At 41.0% G+C, this 23,348-nt stretch overlaps 2 protein-coding genes across 2 annotated transcripts; one reads left to right on the plus strand and one right to left on the minus strand.

Moving 5' to 3' along the window:
- Positions 1–13,228: 13,228 nt before the first annotated feature.
- On the plus strand, positions 13,229–15,088 carry LOC121978523 (zinc finger MYM-type protein 1-like). The gene has a single exon (XM_042530859.1). The coding sequence runs from the start codon at positions 13,229–13,231 to the stop codon at positions 15,086–15,088; it is 1,860 nt and encodes a 619-aa protein (XP_042386793.1).
- A 1,970-nt stretch (positions 15,089–17,058) lies between these two features.
- LOC121976016 (subtilisin-like protease SBT4.3) lies at positions 17,059–21,015 on the minus strand. Its single transcript, XM_042527990.1, has 10 exons — positions 20,896–21,015; positions 20,712–20,818; positions 20,532–20,620; positions 20,222–20,459; positions 19,645–20,149; positions 19,483–19,559; positions 19,212–19,418; positions 19,029–19,140; positions 18,740–18,953; positions 17,059–17,698 (listed from the first exon to the last, which is right to left on the minus strand). The coding sequence occupies exons 1-10, from the start codon at positions 20,998–21,000 to the stop codon at positions 17,157–17,159; spliced, it is 2,196 nt and encodes a 731-aa protein (XP_042383924.1). The 5' UTR covers positions 21,001–21,015; the 3' UTR covers positions 17,059–17,156.
- Between the last annotated feature and the right edge of the window lie 2,333 nt (positions 21,016–23,348).

Genomic DNA, 23,348 nt, shown 5'->3' on the forward strand with positions numbered 1-23,348 from the left:
TGGTTGGCCCCTTGCTTGGTCACCAAGCAAGGCTTGGCCGACCACATCTTGGACACCAAGATGGGCTTGGCCGACCCCTTGCTTGGGCACCAAGCAAGGATGTGGCAGACCCCTAGCTTGGATAAGAAGCTGGGCTTTGAGTGGATAAAAAGACTTTTAATAAGAGGCTACAACAAGGACCTAGAGGAGGAATTGATTTTGACCTCTTGATGGACTTGAGCTTCCTGTGTTCGACTCGAACACCCAACTCAAGTTCATCAATAATAACTCATACCACTAAAGAGTCATTATTGAACCACCGCACTAATCTCATATTACATTATGGGCTCCTTCTTATCATGAGTGCATTAGTCTCCCTATATTTAAGATATCGAATGTTCATTAATTAAATGAGTTACTGACAACTCACTTAATTAATATCTAGCTCCAAGAGTGCATTAGTGCTGACAACTCGCTTACATTATGGGTTCCTTCTTATCATGAGTGCATTAGTCTCCCTGTGTTTAAGATATCGAATGTTCATTAATTAAATGAGTTACTGACAACTCACTTAATTAATATCTAGCTCCAAGAGTAGTACCACTCAACTTCATTGTCATGTCGGACTAAGTCCACCTGCAGGGTTTACATGACAATCCTTATGAGTACTTCAAGAGGACATCATCAACCTAGATAACTAGGACACAATTTTCTTCTATAATCAATAGCACACCATATAAATAATATTATTTTCTAACTTATCGGGCCTATTGATTTAACGAATAAATCTCACCCATTGATAAATTAAAGAAATAAATACTAATTATATGTGCTTGTTATTATATCGAGATTAAGAGTACGTACATCCATAATAACAGAGATTATGTTATTTTATGCAGTCAGTATAAAAAGAAACAACCTCAAATGATCATGCTCAATACACACATAGTGTACTAGTGTAATTTTATAGTCAAGATAAACTAATACCAAATTACACTACAACCATTCCAATGGTTTGTCCCAATCCATCTTGGTTGTGAGTTACTATTTATAATTTATAAGGAACTGATAACATGATCTTCTGCGTGACACCACACACCATGTTATCTACAATATAAATTAAATGGACAACTGCATTTAACTAAATGCAGACATTTGACCAATGTGTTTCTCATTTCAAAATAAATGTTCATAAAAAAAGCTAGGTTTTTAGTATACATCCTAACATTACGAACGACGAATAGAGAAACGCAGTCAGTGTCTCGTTGAGGCGGTAGTGTGATAGCAGTGGCGTGAGGAGTCAAAGGAGAAGAGGGGGCGGCCTATAGCAAAGGTGGTCAGGTGAACGATGACGAGGCCAGTGGGCTATCGGTGTGTTAGTGAGCTCAAGAGGAGGTCGGTGCAGGTGACGCCGAAGGGCTCCGTGGCAGTAGCGGTGCTCTCCGATGGTGGCAGTCTAGAGAGGGAGGCGCAATGTGTGTGAGGAGTCAAAGGAGGCATCGACGGGCATGGCTGCAGTGGCAGCTGGGGAGGGGAAGAAATAGCTGCTGGAGGCGGCACGAGGGGAAGCGACTCCCGGGCAACATTGGCGGTCGATGTGGAGAAGGGAGGAGGTGGCGACCAGAGGCGCCTGCCGGCTGGAGGAGAGGGAGAGCAGAGGAGGGGAGCGGCCGGCGTCGGCGAGGAGAGGAGCATGAGAGGGAGTGTCGTCGGCGATGTCCTTTGCCACAGTGGCGTCTGCCGGCGAGAGGAGATGGAGAGAAGAGGAGGGGAGCGGCCGACATCGGCGAGGAGAGGAGCATGAGAGGGAGAGCCGTCAGTGATGTCCTTGGCCACGGTGGCGTATGCCAACGAGAATAGACGGAGAGAAGAGAAGAGGAGGGGAGCGGCCAACGTCGGCGAGGAGAGGAGTGTGAACTCCCTGGCGGTGGAAAAAAACTCCCCCCATGAATAGTGCTTCCTCTTCCTCCTATCCCCTAAATAGTGATTTGACCAAAATACCCCTCTTCCTCCTCTTAATTCCTCCTATAACCTTATGTTGTATCCGTATCACACGCAATAGATAATAATCCAAGAAAATAACCAAGTGTTTGTAACAACTTAAACAAAATAAGGTTATAATTAACTAGATCGCCATACATGCTAATTGAGTATGAGAATCCTAAAATTAAAAAAATGATAGATTAGAACAATCAAGCTCTAGTGCCAGGAACATTAGAAATTTCTACAAAGAAATAAAAAAAATTAACATTCTAAGGAGGAGGCTGATGTTTAGTGATCCGATCCGAGATCAAGGGATAAGATGACACAGTAAAGTAACTACGGTCGAGTACTTTCAGTCGGCTAGATACCGATGGAGTCGACTTCTTCAGATTGGGAGGCCGACTCTGCTTTATAGGTCGGGAGGTTGGCTTTCTTCATGAGGTCGACCTTAATTTGTTAGGATAACTTCTTGGGAAGTCTTAGGAAGTCAGTTGTTGTTATGATGACTTCTAAGGAGGTTGCTTGTAGTCAGGATGATTTTTAAAGAGGCCAGTCTTTCAGGATGTTAGGGTCGATTTGTAGCTAGAGCGAGGTGAATAGCTCGTCGTGCTTCATTTCTCACTCCTTGATGATGATATGCGGCAGAATGTAACTAAAGCAATGTTAACACTAGAATTTACTTGATATCCACCTCAGGATGAGGTGACTAATCCAAGGATCTACACATACAAGCACTCTCCATTAAGAAAATATTCTTTTTCGGTAACTACCGGAGGTGGAGAATGTTGGTGCAACCTTAGGTCAAGGTTGACCTGGTTGACCCGACTCGAGTTGACGTGACTCGAGTTGTATTTTGATGTTTGACTTGGGAAGATTGTCGGTGCAACCTTAGGTCAAGGTTGACCTAGTTGTGTTGCATGTTGATGTTTGACACTCGTGAGAGAGTTGTATTCTTGATGTTTGACAAGAATAGGTGTTTGGGAGATTGTAGGTGCAACCTTAGGTCAAGGTTGACCTGGTTGACCTGAAAAGTCCAAGTGTGGAGACTTGGCAACGGAAAAGTCCAAGCAAGGAGCTTGGCACGCGAAAAGTCCAAGTATGGAGACTTGGCACGGGAAAAGTCCAAGCAGGGAGCTTGGCACAAGGGAAAGTCCTAACTGGGATGTTAGGCAGTGTGGAAAGTCCTGGTGAGTGAAGCCAGGCAGTGGGAAAGTCCTGGTGAGTGAAGCCAGGCAGTGAGAAAGTCCTAACTGGGATGTTAGGCAGTGTGGAAATCCTGGTGAGTGAAGCCAGGTGAAAGTCCTGGTGAGTGAAGCCAGGCAAGGGAAAATCCAGATGGATCAGGGATGATCGGACTTCTGGTGTTGGAAAGTCCAAGTAGGTCAAAGGGATTGACCGGACACTTGGCAGGGAGTTCTAGCAGGTCAAGGGAGTGACCAGATGCTAGGGATGAAGTACCAATAGGTCAAGGTTGACGGATATTGGTTTGGAAGTCTTGGGACTTGGTTTGGGCAAAACCAAGCTCGGATCGGTCACCGACCGATCGGTGATCTGTTGCTCGATCGGTGCGGTGACCGATCGATCCAACGAAGCTCTGTTCGATTCGATCGGTGCGGTGACCGATCAGATTAATTCTGATCGATGCGCCGACCGATCGACAACGATCGAGGCGCAAAGTTCGGGAGAGAAGCTGATCGGTCTGGGACCGATCAGGAGGTTCCTGATCGATCCGTGGACCGATCGGACTCTGATCGGTCCATGGACCGATCGAGACGAAACGAAGCGGTTAGGAATGGATCGGTGCGTGGACCGATCCATGGAGCTGATCGGTCCGCATCGATCCGGCACTGGCGCTGACGCAGCGGCTAGATTTCTTCTGTTTTCTTCGCCTTCTTCGCAGGTTATAAAGGGCTGCTGCTGCGAGCCTCCTTCTTCTTCTTCTTCCTTCGGCGAAGCTTCTGCTTCTTCTGGTGCTCCGAGCTTTGCTGAGCTCAACCGCTGCTGAAGCTTCGCGTGAGCTTCCCGGACAGTTTTCTCGACTGGCTTGCTGTTGCATCTGTCCGTGGAGTTGCTACTTCATCCGGGACCTCAGTCGACGAGAAGGCAAGCTTGTTTGTTTTACATTCATTTTGTTCTTGCTATTCTCTTGTACTCTTAGCTTGCTGTTGCAAGTGATTGTGGCGAGGTTTCTCCACCCACAAGGAGTTGATATTAGCCGGTTCTCCGGGGACTCATCCACCGACGGATTGATAGGGCTCGTCCACCTTACGGACACGCCGAGGAGTAGGAGTATCATCTCCGAACCTCGTACATCGGTTTGATTTTCTTCTCTTTCGTTTCTTTGTTGTATTTTCCACTGCGCTAACCTAATCGTAGGAAGAAACGCGATCGATTTGGGGCGGCTATTCACACCCCCCCCTCTCTAGCCGAGTACGTAGGATCCTAACAAGTGGTATCAGAGCAAGGCCGCTCTTCGACGGATCAACACCCGGGGGAGCACGGGCTAGAGATGGATCTCTATGGAGAAGACATCACCATTCCACCCTTCTACGAATGCGGCGACTTCGCGTATTGGAAGGTAAGGATGAAGTACTTTCTTATGACTAACATAATGAATTGGTTTTGTGTACAAGAAGGTTTTACTCCTCCAGTGGGTAAGGAAGGAAAACCACTTGAGAAGGAGGAGTGGACAAGAGAACAAATTCACAAATCCGAAATCAACGAAGAGGTAACGAGAATAATTGAATTTTCATTGCCTACTAACATCTTGTGTAAGATAGGTTACAACAATGCCAAGGAATTATGGGATAACTTGGCCAAGTACCATGAGGAGAGCTCCACTTCAAGCCATGAAGAGGAGCCTAGTGAGCCAAGTAGCTCACATCATGGAAGGAGCGAATTAGGAGTTGAGGGCTACTCAACATCCAAGGAAGAAGAGGAGGAGAGTTCCTCTTGTTCAAGATCGGAGCAAGAAGAAGATTCTACCTCCGGAAGGGATGAAGGAGAGAGTCATCCATCCCAAACCCTAGGTAACTCAAGCATTTTAGTTTCAAATAAATTACATATATTATGCTTTGAGTGTAGGGAGTATGGACATTACAAGAGCAAATGTCCAAAGAGAGTTAGGAAGACTCCACCGGCGCCAAAGGTCAAGGTAGCCGGAGTCCCAACACGCAAAGGCAAGAAGCACGTGGTGTGCTTTCAATGCAAGCAACGGGGACACTATAGGAGCCATTGTCCGAGGGGGAGGCAACCTCACAAGGGCAAGAGACCGGACACATCGATAGGGGGAGCTAAGGCAAACCCTAAGGTATCTTCTAAGGTTCATTATTGCAATTCTAATAAAACTCATGCTAGTAGTTTTGTTGCAATTGTTAATAATGATAAGCATGTTAACTTTAGGAACCAATACATGTGCTTAGGAGCTAAACATGTTAGCCTAGGTAAGGATAACACTAGAAATATCAACCCTAGGATTAACGCCTCTAAAGTTAAGGAAAACCTAGGTAGAAATCCCAAGAAGACTAGACACATGCCTAGGAATATCTCAAGAGAAAATGACAAATTAAAACTTGAGGTATTAGAGAGAGAAAATCAAGTCTTGAGGTCAAGACTTGATAATCTAGAAAAGGCTCTTAAGAACATGGAGAAGTCATCTCTAGGGTTTAAGAGTCAAAATCTCAAGTCCAAGGACAAAAAGGGTTTGGGTCACAAACCTAAGTCCCAAATGGTCAAGCCCACCTATCATAATGTTCCATTCGATTATGGAACAAAACCTAAGGCTAGGAAGACCATTACCAAGGTCACAAGGGGAGTCACCCCTATAGTTGACCTTGATGAGACCCAAATGACCAAGGCTTTAAAGCCTAAGAGGGTCATTAGGAGGGTTGCTAGGGAAGTCATCCCTAGTGAATTTTTAGTGAACCCAATGAGCTCAAGTAGGTATTGGGTTCCTAGGAGCATTTTCTCTACCCCATAAATGGGTTAGAGAGTGTCAACTCCAATAAGAAGGGTAGTTAACCCAACTTTGAGGAAATTGACACTCAAGGAGCATTTTCAAGGTTTTTGGGAACCTTTGAAAATGAAATGGAATAATCTTTATCATTCACTCCTTGGAAGAGTAAAGTGTGCCAAAGTGAGAATATATTAATCTTACTTTAATTTGACACAATTTGGAAAAACCTAGAGAAATATCAAATTGGGATTTTGATATTCTCTTAGGTAATCAAGGCAATCCGGGCCTTAACTTAGAAGTGCTACTCTTGTAGAATTTTAAATGGTATAAATCAAACAAGAGATCAAGAAATGTCAATTTGGGTTTTGACATTTTCTTGGAGCACTTTGGGCAATCTAGGATTAGAATTTAAGTTAGCTAAGTGATTAAGGATACTTAGATAGGTAATCTAGGTATTTTATTTGTGTTAACTTACCATGGTTGTTTGCCATATGCCATGTCATGACATCATATTTAATTTATGATCATTTGAAATGCCATGATAATGCTTAGGTTATTATATGTCATGTGTTAGTTTAGTTTCAAACTTTATGCCATGACATCATGACATTGGCATATGTTTTCATTTATGAAACCATTTTATGCCATGTCATCATCTCTTGCATTAATAATCAATTGAATTGATTTAAGAATGAAAAACACATTTTGATATTGAGATCAAATTTGTGTTTAGAAAATGCATGAGAACTTAGTCTAAGATACCTAAACCCATATCTCACATCAAATTGACTTGAATGTGGTTTGATACACCTTAGATGTGTGTGAGATATTAGGATCATGAGTTAGGATCAAGGTGCATTGTCCTTGTACCTAGATGACCCTAATTCAAGAAATTAAGGATCATAGGGAAAGCTTGTGTACAAGTTATGTACATCTAGCCCTAAGATTATGGTCCTAAATTCAAATGGTTTTAAAAGCATTTTAAAATTGATTTGAAAAACCTTGATGAAGCTTTCCTAGTGATAGCATTCATCATTGAACATTGTGATACAAAGTTGAGTTAAACTTGAACTATTTCAAAGTTTTTGAACTTTGTATCAAGATTGAAAAATGGAAGTTATTTTCATAGAAAACTATTTTTCCATGATAGTATATGTTATGAGGAATGTATCCTCAAAATTTCACAATTTTTCGAATTTTCTGGAATTTTCTAGGAGTTTCTGAATTTCGGAAGGAAATTCAGAAATTCTGATATCAGTCTTGTGGACCGATCCGGAGGAATCTGATCGGTCCAGGAGAGCGTGGATCGGTCTGGTGTGCGATCTGGTGAAGGCCTGATCGGTCTGGGGACCGATCCATGGGGGTTTCTGATCGGTCTGGGGACCGATCAGAGCGTGCCAGTTTCTGATTTCAGCTGTTGGTCTGAAATTTCAGCTGGAAGTTGGGTTTTGTGGATTTCTAAAGGTTTGGAACTCACAAAGACATTGTTGGTGCAATGGTCAAGGGGGAGTTGACTTTTAGGGGGAGTTTTTACTCCTTAAGACTTTTGAGGATTAGTGATATGGGATTATCACTAAGTTGATTGTTGAGTTTAGTATCAAGGGGGAAATTAAGAGTTTCAATGAAAGGTATGGGACTTTCATTAGGAAGAAACTCTTGACCTTGATACCCTCCTTGTTCTTTTTGATGTGTGTCAAAAAGGGGAGAGTGTTCATTGGAGAATTATTGAAAGAATGTCAAGGAATGTTCAAGGAAGAACATTGGAATTCTTTTTGATGTATGTCAAAAAGGGAGAGAATTATTGGAGAACCCAAGTTAGGTTATCGGGTTAACCGAATGGGAGAATGTCCAGAGAATGTTCAAGGAAAGAACATTGGACATTGGAAGATGATTGAAAACCTAAGTTAGGTTATCGGGTTAACCTAACTTGATTATGGTTTTGTCAAACATCAAAAAGGGGGAGATTGTTGGTGCAACCTTAGGTCAAGGTTGACCTGGTTGACCCGACTCGAGTTGACGTGACTCGAGTTGTATTTTGATGTTTGACTTGGGAAGATTGTCGGTGCAACCTTAGGTCAAGGTTGACCTAGTTGTGTTGCATGTTGATGTTTGACACTCGTGAGAGAGTTGTATTCTTGATGTTTGACAAGAATAGGTGTTTGGGAGATTGTAGGTGCAACCTTAGGTCAAGGTTGACCTGGTTGACCTGAAAAGTCCAAGTGTGGAGACTTGGCAACGGAAAAGTCCAAGCAAGGAGCTTGGCACGCGAAAAGTCCAAGTATGGAGACTTGGCACGGGAAAAGTCCAAGCAGGGAGCTTGGCACAAGGGAAAGTCCTAACTGGGATGTTAGGCAGTGTGGAAAGTCCTGGTGAGTGAAGCCAGGTAGTGGGAAAGTCCTGGTGAGTGAAGCCAGGCAGTGAGAAAGTCCTAACTGGGATGTTAGGCAGTGTGGAAATCCTGGTGAGTGAAGCCAGGTGAAAGTCCTGGTGAGTGAAGCCAGGCAAGGGAAAATCCAGATGGATCAGGGATGATCGGACTTCTGGTGTTGGAAAGTCCAAGTAGGTCAAAGGGATTGACCGGACACTTGGCAGGGAGTTCTAGCAGGTCAAGGGAGTGACCAGATGCTAGGGATGAAGTACCAATAGGTCAAGGTTGACCGGATATTGGTTTGGAAGTCTTGGGACTTGGTTTGGGCAAAAACCAAGCTCTGGATCGGTCACCAGACCGATCCAGTGATACTCTGTTGCTCGATCGGTGCGGTGACCGATCGAGATCTGAAGCTCTGTTCTTGATCGATCGGTGACCGATCAGATTAGTTCTGATCGATGCCGGACCGATCGACAACGATCGAGGCGCAAAGTTCGGGAGAAGAAGCTGATCGGTCTACGGACCGATCAGGAGGTTCCTGATCGGTCCATACGCGCAGCTTCTGATCGGTCCATGGACCGATCGACCGATCAGGGACGGAATGGATGCGTGGCGATCCACATGGAGCCTGATCGGTCCACGGATCGATCCAGGCACTAGCCGTTGCAACGCGGCAGTTTTCTTCTGTTTTCTTCGCCTTCTAGAGTTATAAAGGAGGGCTGCTGCGAGCCTCCTTCTTCTTCTTCCTTCGAGTTCTCTCTGCAAGCTAGCTTCTTCGGTGCTCGAGCTTTGTTGAGCTCGCTGCCGAAGCTTCGCGTGAGCTTCCCCGACTTCTTCGACTGGCTTGTTGCATCTGTCCGTGGAGTTGCTACTTCATCCGGGACCTCAGTCGACGAGAAGGCAAGCTTGTTTGTTTTACATTCATTTTGTTCTTGCTATTCTCTTGTACTCTTAGCTTGCTGTTGCAAGTGATTGTGGCGAGGTTTCTCCACCCACAAGGAGTTGATATTAGCCGGTTCTCCGGGGACTCATCCACCGACGGATTGATAGGGCTCGTCCACCTTACGGACACGCCGAGGAGTAGGAGTATCATCTCCGAACCTCGTACATCGCTGTGTTAAGGTTTGATTTTCTTCTCTTTCGTTTCTTTGTTGTATTTTCCGCTGCGCTAACCTAATCGTAGGAAGAAACGCGATCGATTTGGGGCGGCTATTCACACCCCCCCCTCTCTAGCCGAGTACGTAGGATCCTAACAGAGAAACCTTGTACAAGACTCACATAACAAAATACACTCAAACAAGAAGAAAATACACAAGTGTATAAATAAAAACCTTCTCTTGCTTGATGTTGTTGATGTAGATCACCTTAAGACCCTTTGGAAAGTGCAACAACACTTCTCTTGCAAGCTCGAAGTCCGGTGGTGAGTGTCGGAGAGAATCACAATAAGATGGGGAAGAAGCGTTGTAGAGAAGAAGCTCGCCAACGGCTATATACTTCGCGTTTCTAGAGCTCCCAATCGATTGGGTATGCTCCCAATCGATTGCCACGTCAGATCCGCGTCATCCCAGTTGTCCATCACTCGCTACCTGCGTAACGATCACATCTCAATCGATTGGTTGTCGATTGGGGAGGCTAGATTGATCGGCTGATCGATTCAGCCTTCTTTTGTGCTCTCGTGTCTGCGCGAGAAAACTTTCTCCAATCAATCGACCAATCGATTAGGGAGCCCAATAGATCGGTCGATCGATTGGGGAGCATTCTGTGCTTGCGATTTCACTTCCCAATCGATCGGTCGATTGATTGGGCCAGCCTTCCTCGCAGAACACCTTCAATCGATCAGCTGATCGATTGAACTACAGTTCAATCGATTGGTTGATCGATTGACTTCCCTTTGACTTGCTTAACTCAAGTCTAGGGTCCCTAATTCCAACATTCGTTCAACCATGACCTGTTGGAACTCCTCATGCCTAGCATCCGGTCAACCTTGACCTGCCGGGACTTTTTTTGCCAAGTGTCTGATCAATCCTTTGATCCACTTGGACTTTTCTCGTTATGTCAAGTGTCCGGTCAACCTTGGCCCACTTGGACTTACTATCTCGTGCCAAGTGTTCGGTCTTCTATGACTCACTTAGACTTCCACCAGATGTCTGGTCACCCTTGACCCATCTGGATTTCCTCGTGCCTGGCTTCACTCACCAGGTCTTTCCATCTTCCTAGCTTCATTCACTAAGACTTTCCTTCTGCCTAGCTTCACTCACTAGGGCTTTCCATCTACCTGGCTTCACTCTTCAGGACTTTCACTTAGCTTCACTTACTAAGATTTTCACCTGACTTCACTCACCAGGATTTTCCCACTACTCGACTTCACTCACCGAGACTTTTATCTGTCTAGCTTCACTCACTAGGTCTTTCACCTGGCTTCACTCACCGAGATTTTCACCTGCCTAGCTTCACTCACTAGGTCTTTCACTTGGCTTCACTCACCAGGATTTTCCAACTGTCTAACTTCATTCATTAGGTCTTTCACCTGGTTTTACTCATCAGAATTTTTCCTTACTTTCCCAGTCAAGTGTCCGATCAATCTTGACCTACTTGACTCTTCTTCACATCAAACTGATCAGTCCTTGACCAAAGGGAAATTATATCAATAATCTCCTCAATCGAATGATTGCATCTGTAATCTCTATGTATTATCAAATACCAAAACTCAAATATTAAAACTTAAACTTGAGCCAAATCAAAATTAATCAACCAAGTCAAATTTAACCTAGGGATATTACACGCTTCCAGTTGGCGAGCTTCAAAACAATCTTCGGATAGATGTCTTGAAAGACTCAAGGAAGGTGTTAGAAGGGGTCAGGTGAACCCAGGGGCGGATCCAGAGGGGGGGCGGCATCGGCGGTCGCCCCCCCTTGCCGGTAATGGAACCCCTAGTAGTATGAGGTTCCACCGGTGGAGATAGAAGATACTGCCCCTTGTTCCACGTAAATATCGCCCCTCCATGCATAAATTCCTGGATCCGCCACTGGTTGAACCAGGGGCGTCAGAGGCGGATTTACAAGGGGGCTTGGGGGGGCCACGGCCCCCCCAAATCTCCATGTAAATCCTCCCTATATATACATGGTTGTATTATATATACTAGGATATATATATAGTATTAATTAGAATGGTGAAGGAGTACAAGATGATGAAATTAATCTTCCTTTTGAATATATTTTAATATAATTGACGAATGATATACTTATTAAATATGCTATATAATTTAAGAGAAAAATATTTCTTTTGGGAGTTTTTTAATTTACCTAATAGGAATTATGTTGAAAAAAAAATTAAATTTAAAAAAGGAAACTACAAATCATTAATTATATACAAATATTATTAGTAATAATATTATTAGTTTATTACTATATAGAAATCTTTTCTAATTTATGATATAGGCATTTTCTCTCCTATGGCTAGACATCTCGATCTTTTCCAATTCACTCCAAAATCATTGTTGTTGCTTTCATTGTCAATTGTAACATCGTTGATCGTCAGAATTCAAAATTGATTACATATTTAGAAAGTCCGCAATCTAAATTTTCTATTGGTAGTTTGATATCAAAATCTTGAAGTAATATCGCAACTTGAGAAGAGTCGTTGGCCCTTGTTTCGTGGAACTACATTTGAGCTTGTTCGCTATTGTTATCTTGTCAACCACGGTAACCTAGGACGGTGATTTCTAGGTAAATTTTGATTTCGATTTCAGTCGTAGATTGAGAATTCGGAGGTTGTTCAAGGGTGTACAAATTTCTGACGATAATTATTTTTGTCACTTATCATGCGGCCCCCCCAAATTTAAAATTCTGGATCCGCCCCTGAGGGGCGTAGTTAGTGTGGGGCGGGAGGGGGCGATCGCACCCCCTCAGATTTAGAGTAAAAAAAAATTAATATGATTAAAAATAAAATAAAAAACATTTATTTATAAATCTAAAAGTATGTGGACTTTTATGTAAAACTCCAATCAAAAGTCAAAACTTGCGGCGTGTTTTAATTGCTCTCTCTTGTCCAAAAAAAAGTTATCTCTCTTCTCTTGATTTTTCTCTCCGCCGCCGAAGCTTTTATTTTTCCCTTTTTACTATTTTTTTCCCTATCGGTGAAGCTTCTTCCCACACAACATTATTTTTTTTCCTCTTCCATTTTCTTCTTCCTCCACCATTACTCTTTCCTTTTTCCTTTATCCCATGTTCTTCTTCCTCCCCTAATTCTCATCTTATTTTTTCCTAATCTTAATTTTGCCCTCAAAATCCTCCGTCGCACATTGCCGTTGTCATCCACGTCATTGTCGGCCTGTCATCGCACGCCGCTGCCAACGCCGTTATCGTTTGCTGCCAACGCTGTCATCATTACTTCGCTACTATCGCTACTATCGCTACTATCGTTTGCTGACAACGCTATCGACGCTCCACAATAAATTTCTTTTGATTGAGGTAAAATTTTCTTACTTGATTTCTTTCGATTACGAATTTAAGTATTGAAAAAAATATGTAGTGTTAATTTTGTATATATTCATATTTTTATTTGTTATTCAAGTATGTTAAATGTTTACACATATTGAGGTGATAAGTATAAATAATATGCATATAAAATAAAATTAGATAAGAATTAATGATAAGAAATTAGATAAATAATATGCATATAAAACAATATTTTATAATAATAATATGCATATAAAATGAATCATCTTTATGATAAGAATTAAAATTAGATAGTCATATAATTAGAAAAATATGTTTTTATAATGTAAACATTTGACTTTATATCTCTACCAAGGGATCATTAACTCTCTATCAATTTCGTTTATTATTTGTTTTTTTAATATAAATTGTTGAAAACAAATAGTCATTAATTAGATGATTATGTTTCTGAAATATTATGTTGATGATAAATTAGGTGAAATAACAATGTTGAGGTATTTTAAGAAAATACGAGATGAACCTACTTCAAACAAGTCATCTCCCCCTCCACCACCTCCTCCTCCTCCGCCTCCTCCACCAGCTCCTCTTGATGCTGACTCAAATGAGTATCCTAGTGATCCTGGGCTAAGAAAGCACATTCTTGAGTATAATGTTAATGAAAGGGAGATTGTTCGACGTTACTATTTGCAAAAAGGTCCTTTTCAACCTAAAAATCATGAATTTCCTTGGCGTTCTTGTCCCAAAGAGAAACGAAGATTTCGAGCTATATGGTTTAGTCTTCATCCTAATTGGCTAGAATACAGCATTGCAAAAGATGCGGCTTTTTGTCTTTATTGCTATTTATTCAAAGCGGATCATGGTGGTCAAAGTGGTGGTGATTCTTTTGTTACTGAGGGATTTAAAAATTGGAGAAAGAAAGAAAAATTTAATGAACATGTTGGAAATCAGAGCAGCATTCACAACAGGTGCATGATGGCGGCTTATGATTTAATGAATCAAAAACAACATATTGAAACTTGTTTGGTCAATCAGTCTAGTCAAGTAGCTATCGATTATCGTGTTCGTTTGACATCATCAATTGATTGCATAAGATTTCTTGTGCGTCAAGGATTAGCATTTCGTGGTCATGATGAATCAACAAACTCACTCAATCATGGTAATTTTCTTGAATTGTTAAGATTTCTTGCTGACCATAATGAGGATATCAATAGAGTTGCACTAGACAATGCTCCCTCAAATCTCAAATTGACATCGCCTGATATTCAGAAAGATATTATCAGATCCATTGCTTATTTAACCACTAATTCTATTCTTGGAGATCTCGATGATGAATTATTTACTATATTGGTTGATGAGGCTCGTGATATATCTGTTAAAGAACAAATGGCAGTTGCTTTATGGTTTGTAGATGAAAGGGAAAATATTGTTGAGCGCTTTCTAGGCCTTGTATATGTAAGCGACACTACTGCCTTATCACTTAAAACTGCTATTGATTCTTTGTTGTGCCAACATGGATTATCTATATCTAATTTGCGGGGGCAAGGATACGATGGAGCTAGCAATATGAGAGGAGAATTCAATGGCTTAAAAAGCTTAATTATGATGGAGAACCCTTCTGCTTATTATGTTCATTGTTTTGCTCATCAACTGCAGCTTACACTTGTAGCTGTTGCTGAAAATCATATAAGAATTTCTACTTTTTTTGATGTGGTTGCACAATTGAACAATATTGTTGGAGCGTCATGCAAGCGAAGAGATATACTTCGTGAGAAACAATTTGAAAAAGTTATTAAAGGAATTTGCAATGGTGATATCTTCACTGGACAAGGTATGAATCAAGAGATGACATTAAAAAGAGTTGGGAGCACACGTTGGGGTTCACATTATAATACATTGTTAAGTTTGATACATTTGTATCCTTCAATTATTGATGTTCTTTTATTTGTTGAAGAGGAGGGAAAAGATCACAAGCAAAGGGCACAAGTAAATAATCTGTTGGAATTGATTGGAAAATATGAATTTATATTTCAGATGCACTTAATGAAGAAGATCTTGGGAGTCACGAATGATTTGTCGCAAGCTTTACAAAGAAAAGATCAAGACATTGTAAATGCCATGATTCTTGTAAGATCAAGCAAACATCAACTGCAAACTATGAGAGATGATGGTTGGGATTTGTTACTGAATGAAGTTTCTTTATTTTGTGTTAAGTATGAGGTAGTCACCCCGCACATGGAAGACTTGTTCGTCTTTCATGGGAGATCACGACGAAATATTGAAGGAAGGACAAATCTTCACTATTATCGTGTTGACACATTTTATGAAGTGATAGATTTGCAACTTTAGGAGTTGAACAGTCGCTTTAACGAGGTGAACACGGAGTTGTTGTTGTGTATGAGTTGTCTTGATCCATCAAATTCATTCTCTGCTTATGATAAGAGAAAATTACTTCAGTTTACTCAGTTTTATCCATCCGATTTTTCCCCAATGGAGTTAATGCATCTTGAGCCCCAACTTGATAACTTTATTTTTGATATGCGGAGTAGCAATCAATTCTCTGAGGTTGTGGGGATTAGCCAGCTTGCTAAAAGGATGGTTCAATTGAAAAAACATCGTATGTATCCTTTGGTGTATTTACTTTGAAGTTAGCATTGCTATTACCTGTTGCAACTGCAACTGTAGAGAGAGTGTTTTCAGCAATGAAAATAATCAAAACCTCACTTCGAAATCAGTTGGGAGATGATATGGTAAATGATTGTTTGATACCATATATTGAGCGAGATGTGTTTGATACCATTGATAATGAAGCTATTATTCAGCATTTTCAAAATATGAAATCTCGAAGAGTGATATTGTAAAAAACATATGAAGTTTATATATAACTTTTTTTATACATTTTCTGTGTTGTATTATTTTTTTTAATTTGATGAATTCGCCCCCCCCCCCCCCCTAATTAAAAATCCTAACTACGCCACTGGGATGAACCTTGACAAATTCCTCTTACGCTAAAGTTAGACCTTGAAGAAAAGACGCAAAAAACTGAATAGTAAAAAAAAAAAATGTAGATAACAACTGAAGTTTGCCTTTATGTTGCAACTGAAAACCTATAAATAAAGAGTAAAAGGATGATCCTAGTTTTCAAAGGACGCACCTCTACCATATTATTTGGTGTCTCAATAATCATCACGTCAAAGTAGAATTTCATATTGAGGCAGACCAAACTCGGATGTGAACTTGATTTAAGATCTTTTAATGAGGGACAACTAGACCCGAGCTGAGTTTGATTGGATCTGAGCTCATCTTAACTAGATTAGTTTGAATTGAGCTCATCTTGACTTGACTTCCAACTCAATTTGATTTTTGACTTGACCATATCACGTGATGCACCTATCTCCACCACATCATTCAGCGATATATGATAAAATTAGTCGAGTCACAAACAACGTCTAAAACGAATGTCAAAATATTATCTATCTATCTTATTACAGTATCCATACGATTATAACGTTAAAACATATAATATAAGCCATTTAGATTAGCATCCTAGACCTAAAAGTATTTAAAGACATTCATATTAATTTGAACGTTAATTGTATGATAAATATCCATTATATTAATATCTCATTTTTATTAAAATACACTCAAATTCATTTTTAATATTAATATTGATTATTTGTGGATGCCACTTTCTATTTATTCATCTTTATATATTCTTTATGTCTAAAATTTATTTTTAATTTTTTAAATTTTTTTATATAAAATTAGTTTATTAACTATATTTAAAGATGTTATAAGACTCATCCCTATTCATAAATTTTATAATGCCATTTGAATATTATAACATCCACGTGTTAGAACGAATGGGGATGCTGTGAAGAACAATTTTATTCTTTCAGAAAATTAAAAGCCATTTAGGTTAGCATCCTATACCTAAAGAAAGTATTTAAGGAGATTTATATTGAATATATGATATTTTTTAAATAGCAGGACATATATTTATTATATTATGGGTACACTTTCTTATTATTAATACATACTCATATTTATTTTAAATTATTTATAGATACATCCATTTATTCTTCTTTATTCTTTATATCTAAAATTTATTTTTCAATTTTTTTTATATAAAATCGGTTCATTAACTATATTTAAAGAATTGAACGTGGTGAATATATAGATATTATAACACTCTTTCATATTAATTTGTAACACCATTTGAATATTATAACATCTCCATGTTAATAGGAATGTGGATACAATGTTGCGAATGACAATTTTATTCTTTCAGAAAATGAAAAACATGAAGCCAAGCAATACATGGATGGGAGACAAACCAACAACTATTCTGTCTTATTAATCTCCATCATCATCTTCATTAACGTACGACATTAATTAATTATCTCCTTAACCATCATTAATCTTTTGAGTAATCAGTGAAGACCGTAACAACGCTCCTGACGCGGTGCTTCCCATCCGACCACGTCACGTACGCCGACACAATCCCGTTGACCTCCAACGGCCCTCCCCAAACTGTCACCTCAAACTTCTTCTGCTCGTTCAACCTCCTGAACCGCAGCACGCCGGGCGTCACCGTCACCCTCAGTCCTCCACCCGCGTTGACCGTCGCCGCGTACCGCGCAGTCGCGGCATCGCCGACGTTGGTGACCGTCCTGTTAAATCCGGCCGCGAAGCTTTGGTTCGGAGGGACGTAGTAGGCCATGGACGGGTAGTTGAGATCGCCGGGAGATCCTAATTTGGTCCCAGGGCAGCTGCTGAGGTCGCCGGTGATGAGCTGGATCTGGGTCTCGTTGTACCCTTGGTCGCACAGCATTTTGACGTAGTCTGCCTCCGCTGCGTCGTAGATCAAACCCGGATCCCGCGCCGCCACCGGGTTCACTTGGCCTGAGCCGTAGGCGAGCTCCGCATCAGGGTGCAGAGAAGGGTTCATCGGCGATGCTGGTAAATAAAATCAATTATATAATTAATCACAATAATTATATAGGGCAAAAATAAAAGGGTGTCGGCCAGAAGTATGAAATGGACGTTTTTTTTTCAAAATAAAAAATAAATGGGATTTTAGCTCAATAATACCTTTTTGATCCCGCCTACGGGGGTAACGGTTAAAACAGAAACTACCTAATAGTTGTTATTAAATATTAGAACGAGTTTAAAATTTAATTAAGATTTAGAATCTATATAGTGTAAAATAGAAACTAACTCGTAGTTGCTATAACGAGTTTAGGATTTAATATATAGTGTAAAATAGAAAGTAACTCGTAGTTGCTATAACGAGTGTAGGATTTAATATTTAGAGTTATTGTAATTACTAAATATCTTCTATAATATTTTTAAAATGATTTGGATAAAATCTAAATAATTTTAACAAGTTGATAAATATATTTTGATATAATAGTATTGAGAGATCCTAAATTTTAAATCTTAAACTCACTCTGAACACTTTGTAATAATTATTAAATAATTTCTACACACGTTATAATAATTATAGGGTAATTTCTACTGTGTAACCTAAACTCTAAATTTTAAATTTATCTTAAATATATTGTAGTACCTATTAGATGGGATCCTCTGTCCTACTTTTGCTGTGTCCCTATATCTCATTCATTAATTGGAATCATGTATCCTTGAGATCTAGCATAATCTAATGTGATCTGTTAGATGAGTGAATAAGATATGGAGATACAAAGAAAGTGAACTAGAGGATTATCTTAATCCTTATTAAATAATTTTTATACTTTATAACAGAAACTCAATAACTTCTATATATTATAATAACTACTCAATAATTTTTATAGGTGGTAAAAGTTGTTAGATATATAGCTTCTAAGTTAAGGGGTATTTTTAACTAAAAATATTAAAAGGGTGCTTGATTTTTTTTTTTTTAAAAAAAAAGATGCCTTTTGAGTTTTGATATATAAAATTTAGAGCCACCTTGTGATTTTTAGGTATATGTATATAAAAATTTATATAATTAAATACCCGTAGTGATCAATGCAGACATGATGGCCGCCGGAGACCATTGAGGATGGAAGGACTTGACGTAGGCAGCAGCTCCAGTAACATGAGGGCAAGCCATGGAAGTTCCCGAGATGATGTTGTAGTTTACTCGGCGTGGATCGTACTGGTACAACGACATGGATGCTGCACCTGACCACGCGGCCAATATGTCGATTCCCGGAGCACTAAGATCAGGCTGCACCGCCACCGGAATATTCCATTACAGGAACGCCCATAGAACAAATTCCCATACATCTAAACTAATTAGTACCTTCAAAATGGCCGGTGTTATGGTATTTGGACCTCTCGACGAGAACGAACCCACCACCGGAGCTTTGGAATCATGAACGGCTTCGCTTTTGCGTATATCAGCTAAAACATTCCTGATTCGACTCCCATGATGAGATTGATCGAGCATAGATTAAGCTGATAAATTAATAAATTAATTAATTACCTGTTGCTGTCGATGTACTGAATGAGTTGGTCGCCGACGGTGCTGTTTACTACCAACGCCGGCAGCGGAAATGCTATTGAGAAATCGGTGAGATTGAAGAAGATGATCGCTCCTTTAGCTCCGGCGTTCAGAGGCCCTGATCCATCCGTCATTTGCCCGCACACGACTATCTTCCCCTTCACCATCTTCGCCTCCAATTGATCGCAACTGCGCATGCATGCCATAGTGCGTGAAGCAATCATTGGCTAACGATTAGAGTTCGTGTGTTTACCTTGGAGAGCTTGCGTTTCCAAAGTAGGTTATCGGATAGAGCTTCTTGTCGGAGCCGAAGGTGTTGATGGAAGCTCCCTGAGGAGAAAAATGGCAGAGCAGAGGAAGAGATTATAGTTCTGTAGAAGAATTGCAGTCGCAGAGTGATCGATCGATCACTCACCACGATGTAGTTGGAGTTTTTTAGGATCAGCTTGTCTATGATGTGGCGATCGGTGGAGCTGGCGGCGGAGACCAGCATCCAGGGGGCCACGTTGCTGACGGTTCCTCTTCCGGGCCCAGCATTGCCGCCGGCGGCCGACGTGAGGATCCCCTTCTTCATGGCGTGGAAGGCGCCGATGGCGATCGGGTCTTCGAAGTAGTCGTCTGCGGAGTAGCCGCCGAGCGAGGCGGAGATGACGTCGACCCCGTCGGCGATCGCGTCGTCGAAGGCGGCCAAGATGTCGGCGCCGAAGCAGCCGAAGGACCAGCAGACTTTGTATACGGCGACCCGGGCGGAAGGGACCGCGCCGCGGGCGACGCCTCCGGCCACGCCGTAGAGGCTGGCGGGGACCTCCCGGCCGGCGGCGGTGGAGGCCGTGTGGGTGCCGTGGCCTTCGAAGTCCCGCGGCGTGGCTTCGTACCCACCGCCGCCAAATTGGTTGTAGTACCGCGCGCCGATGACTTTGCTACAATCGATCAGTAAAATCTTTACTAAATTTCCATTCAGAATCTACACAACAACTATCCCAAATCTTTACTTATTGCAGACAAAATTCACACAGCCGCCTTTCCATTTCGGTGGCGGCGGGCCGAATCCCTCGTCGCTGAAAGCCTCCGACTCCGGCCAGATTCCGGTGTCGATCATGCCGACGACGACATCGCTCTCCGACGCAGGCACCCGTCTCACGTTCTGATAAAACCCCAAGAAATCCCAAGATCTCGTCGTCAGCGGCTTCAGGATTTTGCTCTCGAACACCGAAACCACTCCTTCCACACCTGAACGCAAACGATCGATCATTAACTGCACTTCGATCGCCGTTAACCACCACCATTCGACTAATTAATTACCAGCAAGTTTTCCTTTCTCCTTCTCGGTGAGATTGGCGGCGAGTCCGGCGAAGCTGGTGTAGCTGTAAACCAGCGACTCCCTCGACGAACTGCACCAATTCCGGCAGCTTAATTAATCAATCTACAAATTAACTAACCAGAGGGCGGGCTTCGATTAACAAGCGATTAGCACTTAATTACCATCCCTCGAGTACTTGATCGAGGATACTGAGATACTTAGCCTCGGCGAACCAACCCTGAGCCGTCGACGGCGGCGGTGGCTGATGCCCCATGTACACTACATACACCTGGATCAGATTACGTACATCGCCATTAATTGTGCAAACTATCAAATCTTAATCTTAACCTTAATCTTAATCTTCACCTTTCTTTCTCCATTAGCCTCGGCAGCAGCAGAGGCGATCAGGAGAGCTGCGAAGGCGAGGAGAGGGAGCATGCAAAGGGAATTACGCGATGACATAATTACCATCAACTAAGCTGGATTAGTTTGTTTAATTTCCTCTAGCTCTTTATAAAAAAAAATTGTTGAACGAGCAACACTACCTAATCTGAGACAGCCCGCGGCAGACGGCTCAGTCTCTTTATATATTACACTCTCAATAGCCCCAGAAATGAACCAGAGGGCAAGCACTTGATATTCGTTCTGTACTAATTGTTATAATTGTAATTATTAAAATTATATGAACGATTGTCAACTCGGAAGAACTATTATATATCCTACTCATATTGCCTTGCATGATTTTTTTTATTAATTGAAAAATTGCATTATGTTAGAAGGAAAAGCGTGTTTAAGTTTATGTCAACTCTTGCCGGTCATCAATGATTATCATTTCAATATTTTACACACCTAGTAATAGTAGTTGCTTACCACTTAATGTTCGACCGTGGTTAGGTGAGCTGGTAGTTGCAATTCTTACACAGGGGACGACTTGGTCATGATTCCTGAATCTACAGTCAAGTGTTCCTTGGGGATGGTCTATGACTAACATATAAATACTGTTAACTTGATGTATGAGATTTAAATTTTGATATTTTTGAGGTAAATATTTTCATCATGTACTAGTCATTATTCTAAGGGTTAGTAGTCGTCTGTAATTTCTTTCCTCCGTGTTAGTCCTGAGACGATTGATGAGAGTGTTGAAGGCGAGTGCAGTTGTTTTTTTTACCAACCTGAATCTACATTAAGCAATCCTCTTAGGACGGATAGGTGGTTAGCACATAGTGGTATTAATCTCGGCTAGTAGTCAGATGTTTGTCCTCCCCATACGCTATTCAACTATCTAAGACTAATAGCTATTAGTAATTTACCTCTTTCGTATTAGCATGAGGACATGCTGCCGAAGGCGCTGGGACAAACAAATCACCATTTACCACTTGAATCTATATTAAGTCATCTCTAAGAGGATGTATATTGGCTAGAGGATGACAATATTATTATAATGGTATCGAGATTAATTCTCGACGGATATATGCCCTAGAAAAAATGTAGGTTATAAGTTAACCTTATAATTCATCTCCCTTTAAATAATCTAGAGACGGATTATGAAAAATATGAACATAATCATCTCTTAAGAGAACTAACTCTATAGATTAAACCATTTAATATTATGATTTATCTTTCTTAATGTATCTCACTTCATCTAACCGAGCAATCGAGGACGAAGAGAAGCAAAATCACTGTTTTTACTTCACCGACTCTACAGCCAACGTTGCAGAAACTCAGGCGGTGTCACATGATCATATCACCTTCTTTGAAGTCTTAGTTTCGTAGTAGACCAGTTCGTTAACATACCGTCAAATCATTGTTTTATTAACATAATGACATCGGCTTGTTGTTGCAGCCGATGCTACTCAAGAAGATTCTTCCCTTACCTGCAACATCAAAAACTAAATTAGAGGTTTCTGATAAAAAAAAAATGAATACTTCTAATAAGATTTGTAATATAAATACCTTTACACATCGCAGAGACGGAACCATCATAGGATTCTAATTATTTTAGTACCAGCGCCAAAATGACCCCATCATCTCTTCTAGATTAATGTTTCATTATTTGCTCGTCATTTTTCCCATACCTTTTTGTCGTTTTTTTTTAAACTTCTATTGAGAATTGGCCTTTAATACACAATACAAACCATTATGATGTTTTAATTAATTACTTTTTGTTTTGAATCAATATTCGAAATAAGAATAAGATAGAGGCTGGTATGTCGATCGAGGCAGCTGCTTGACTCGACATACCGCACCAAAGGGGGTTCATGGCAATGGGTCGGGTATCGAGTATTGATAGTCCCTCCATACCCTCCTCCATTCGAATCGGATGTCGGATCTTCCATCGGATTCGGATGAAATTGTCATCCCTAAAGTTCAAAAAAGGGTCATTCTTATCAGATTGAGGAAAAGAAAAGAAAAATCCACACAATCACTCGCAATTCCCACACACATCTTTATCTCCTTTAGTCCATTAATGAACTCCTCCCTGATCTTCAAGTGAACAACTTGATCCGAGAACCACCTCGATCCAAACCTTTGTTGCTTTAATCCACCAAGCTCCTCCTCGAGCTCAAAGCACAACAATTCAAATCCAAACATCTTAACTCATTCTACAACTCAAGTCCAATACTCAATCTCATTGAGTTCATAGAACTCCTGAGCTCCAAGCAAACTAGCGGCTACAAACTCTGAAAGAGCTCGCAGCCTGACTGCGAATCACCTATCCTAGCCAATGTTTCTTTAACTAGCCGGACGACTTTCTGGTTGTTGTAGCCTAATGGATTCAGTGGACAATCACACTAGATGATGGCCAACTCCATTGAACA

This window comes from Zingiber officinale, chromosome 4B, assembly GCF_018446385.1.
Source record: "Zingiber officinale cultivar Zhangliang chromosome 4B, Zo_v1.1, whole genome shotgun sequence".
Taxonomy (NCBI): domain Eukaryota; kingdom Viridiplantae; phylum Streptophyta; class Magnoliopsida; order Zingiberales; family Zingiberaceae; genus Zingiber; species Zingiber officinale.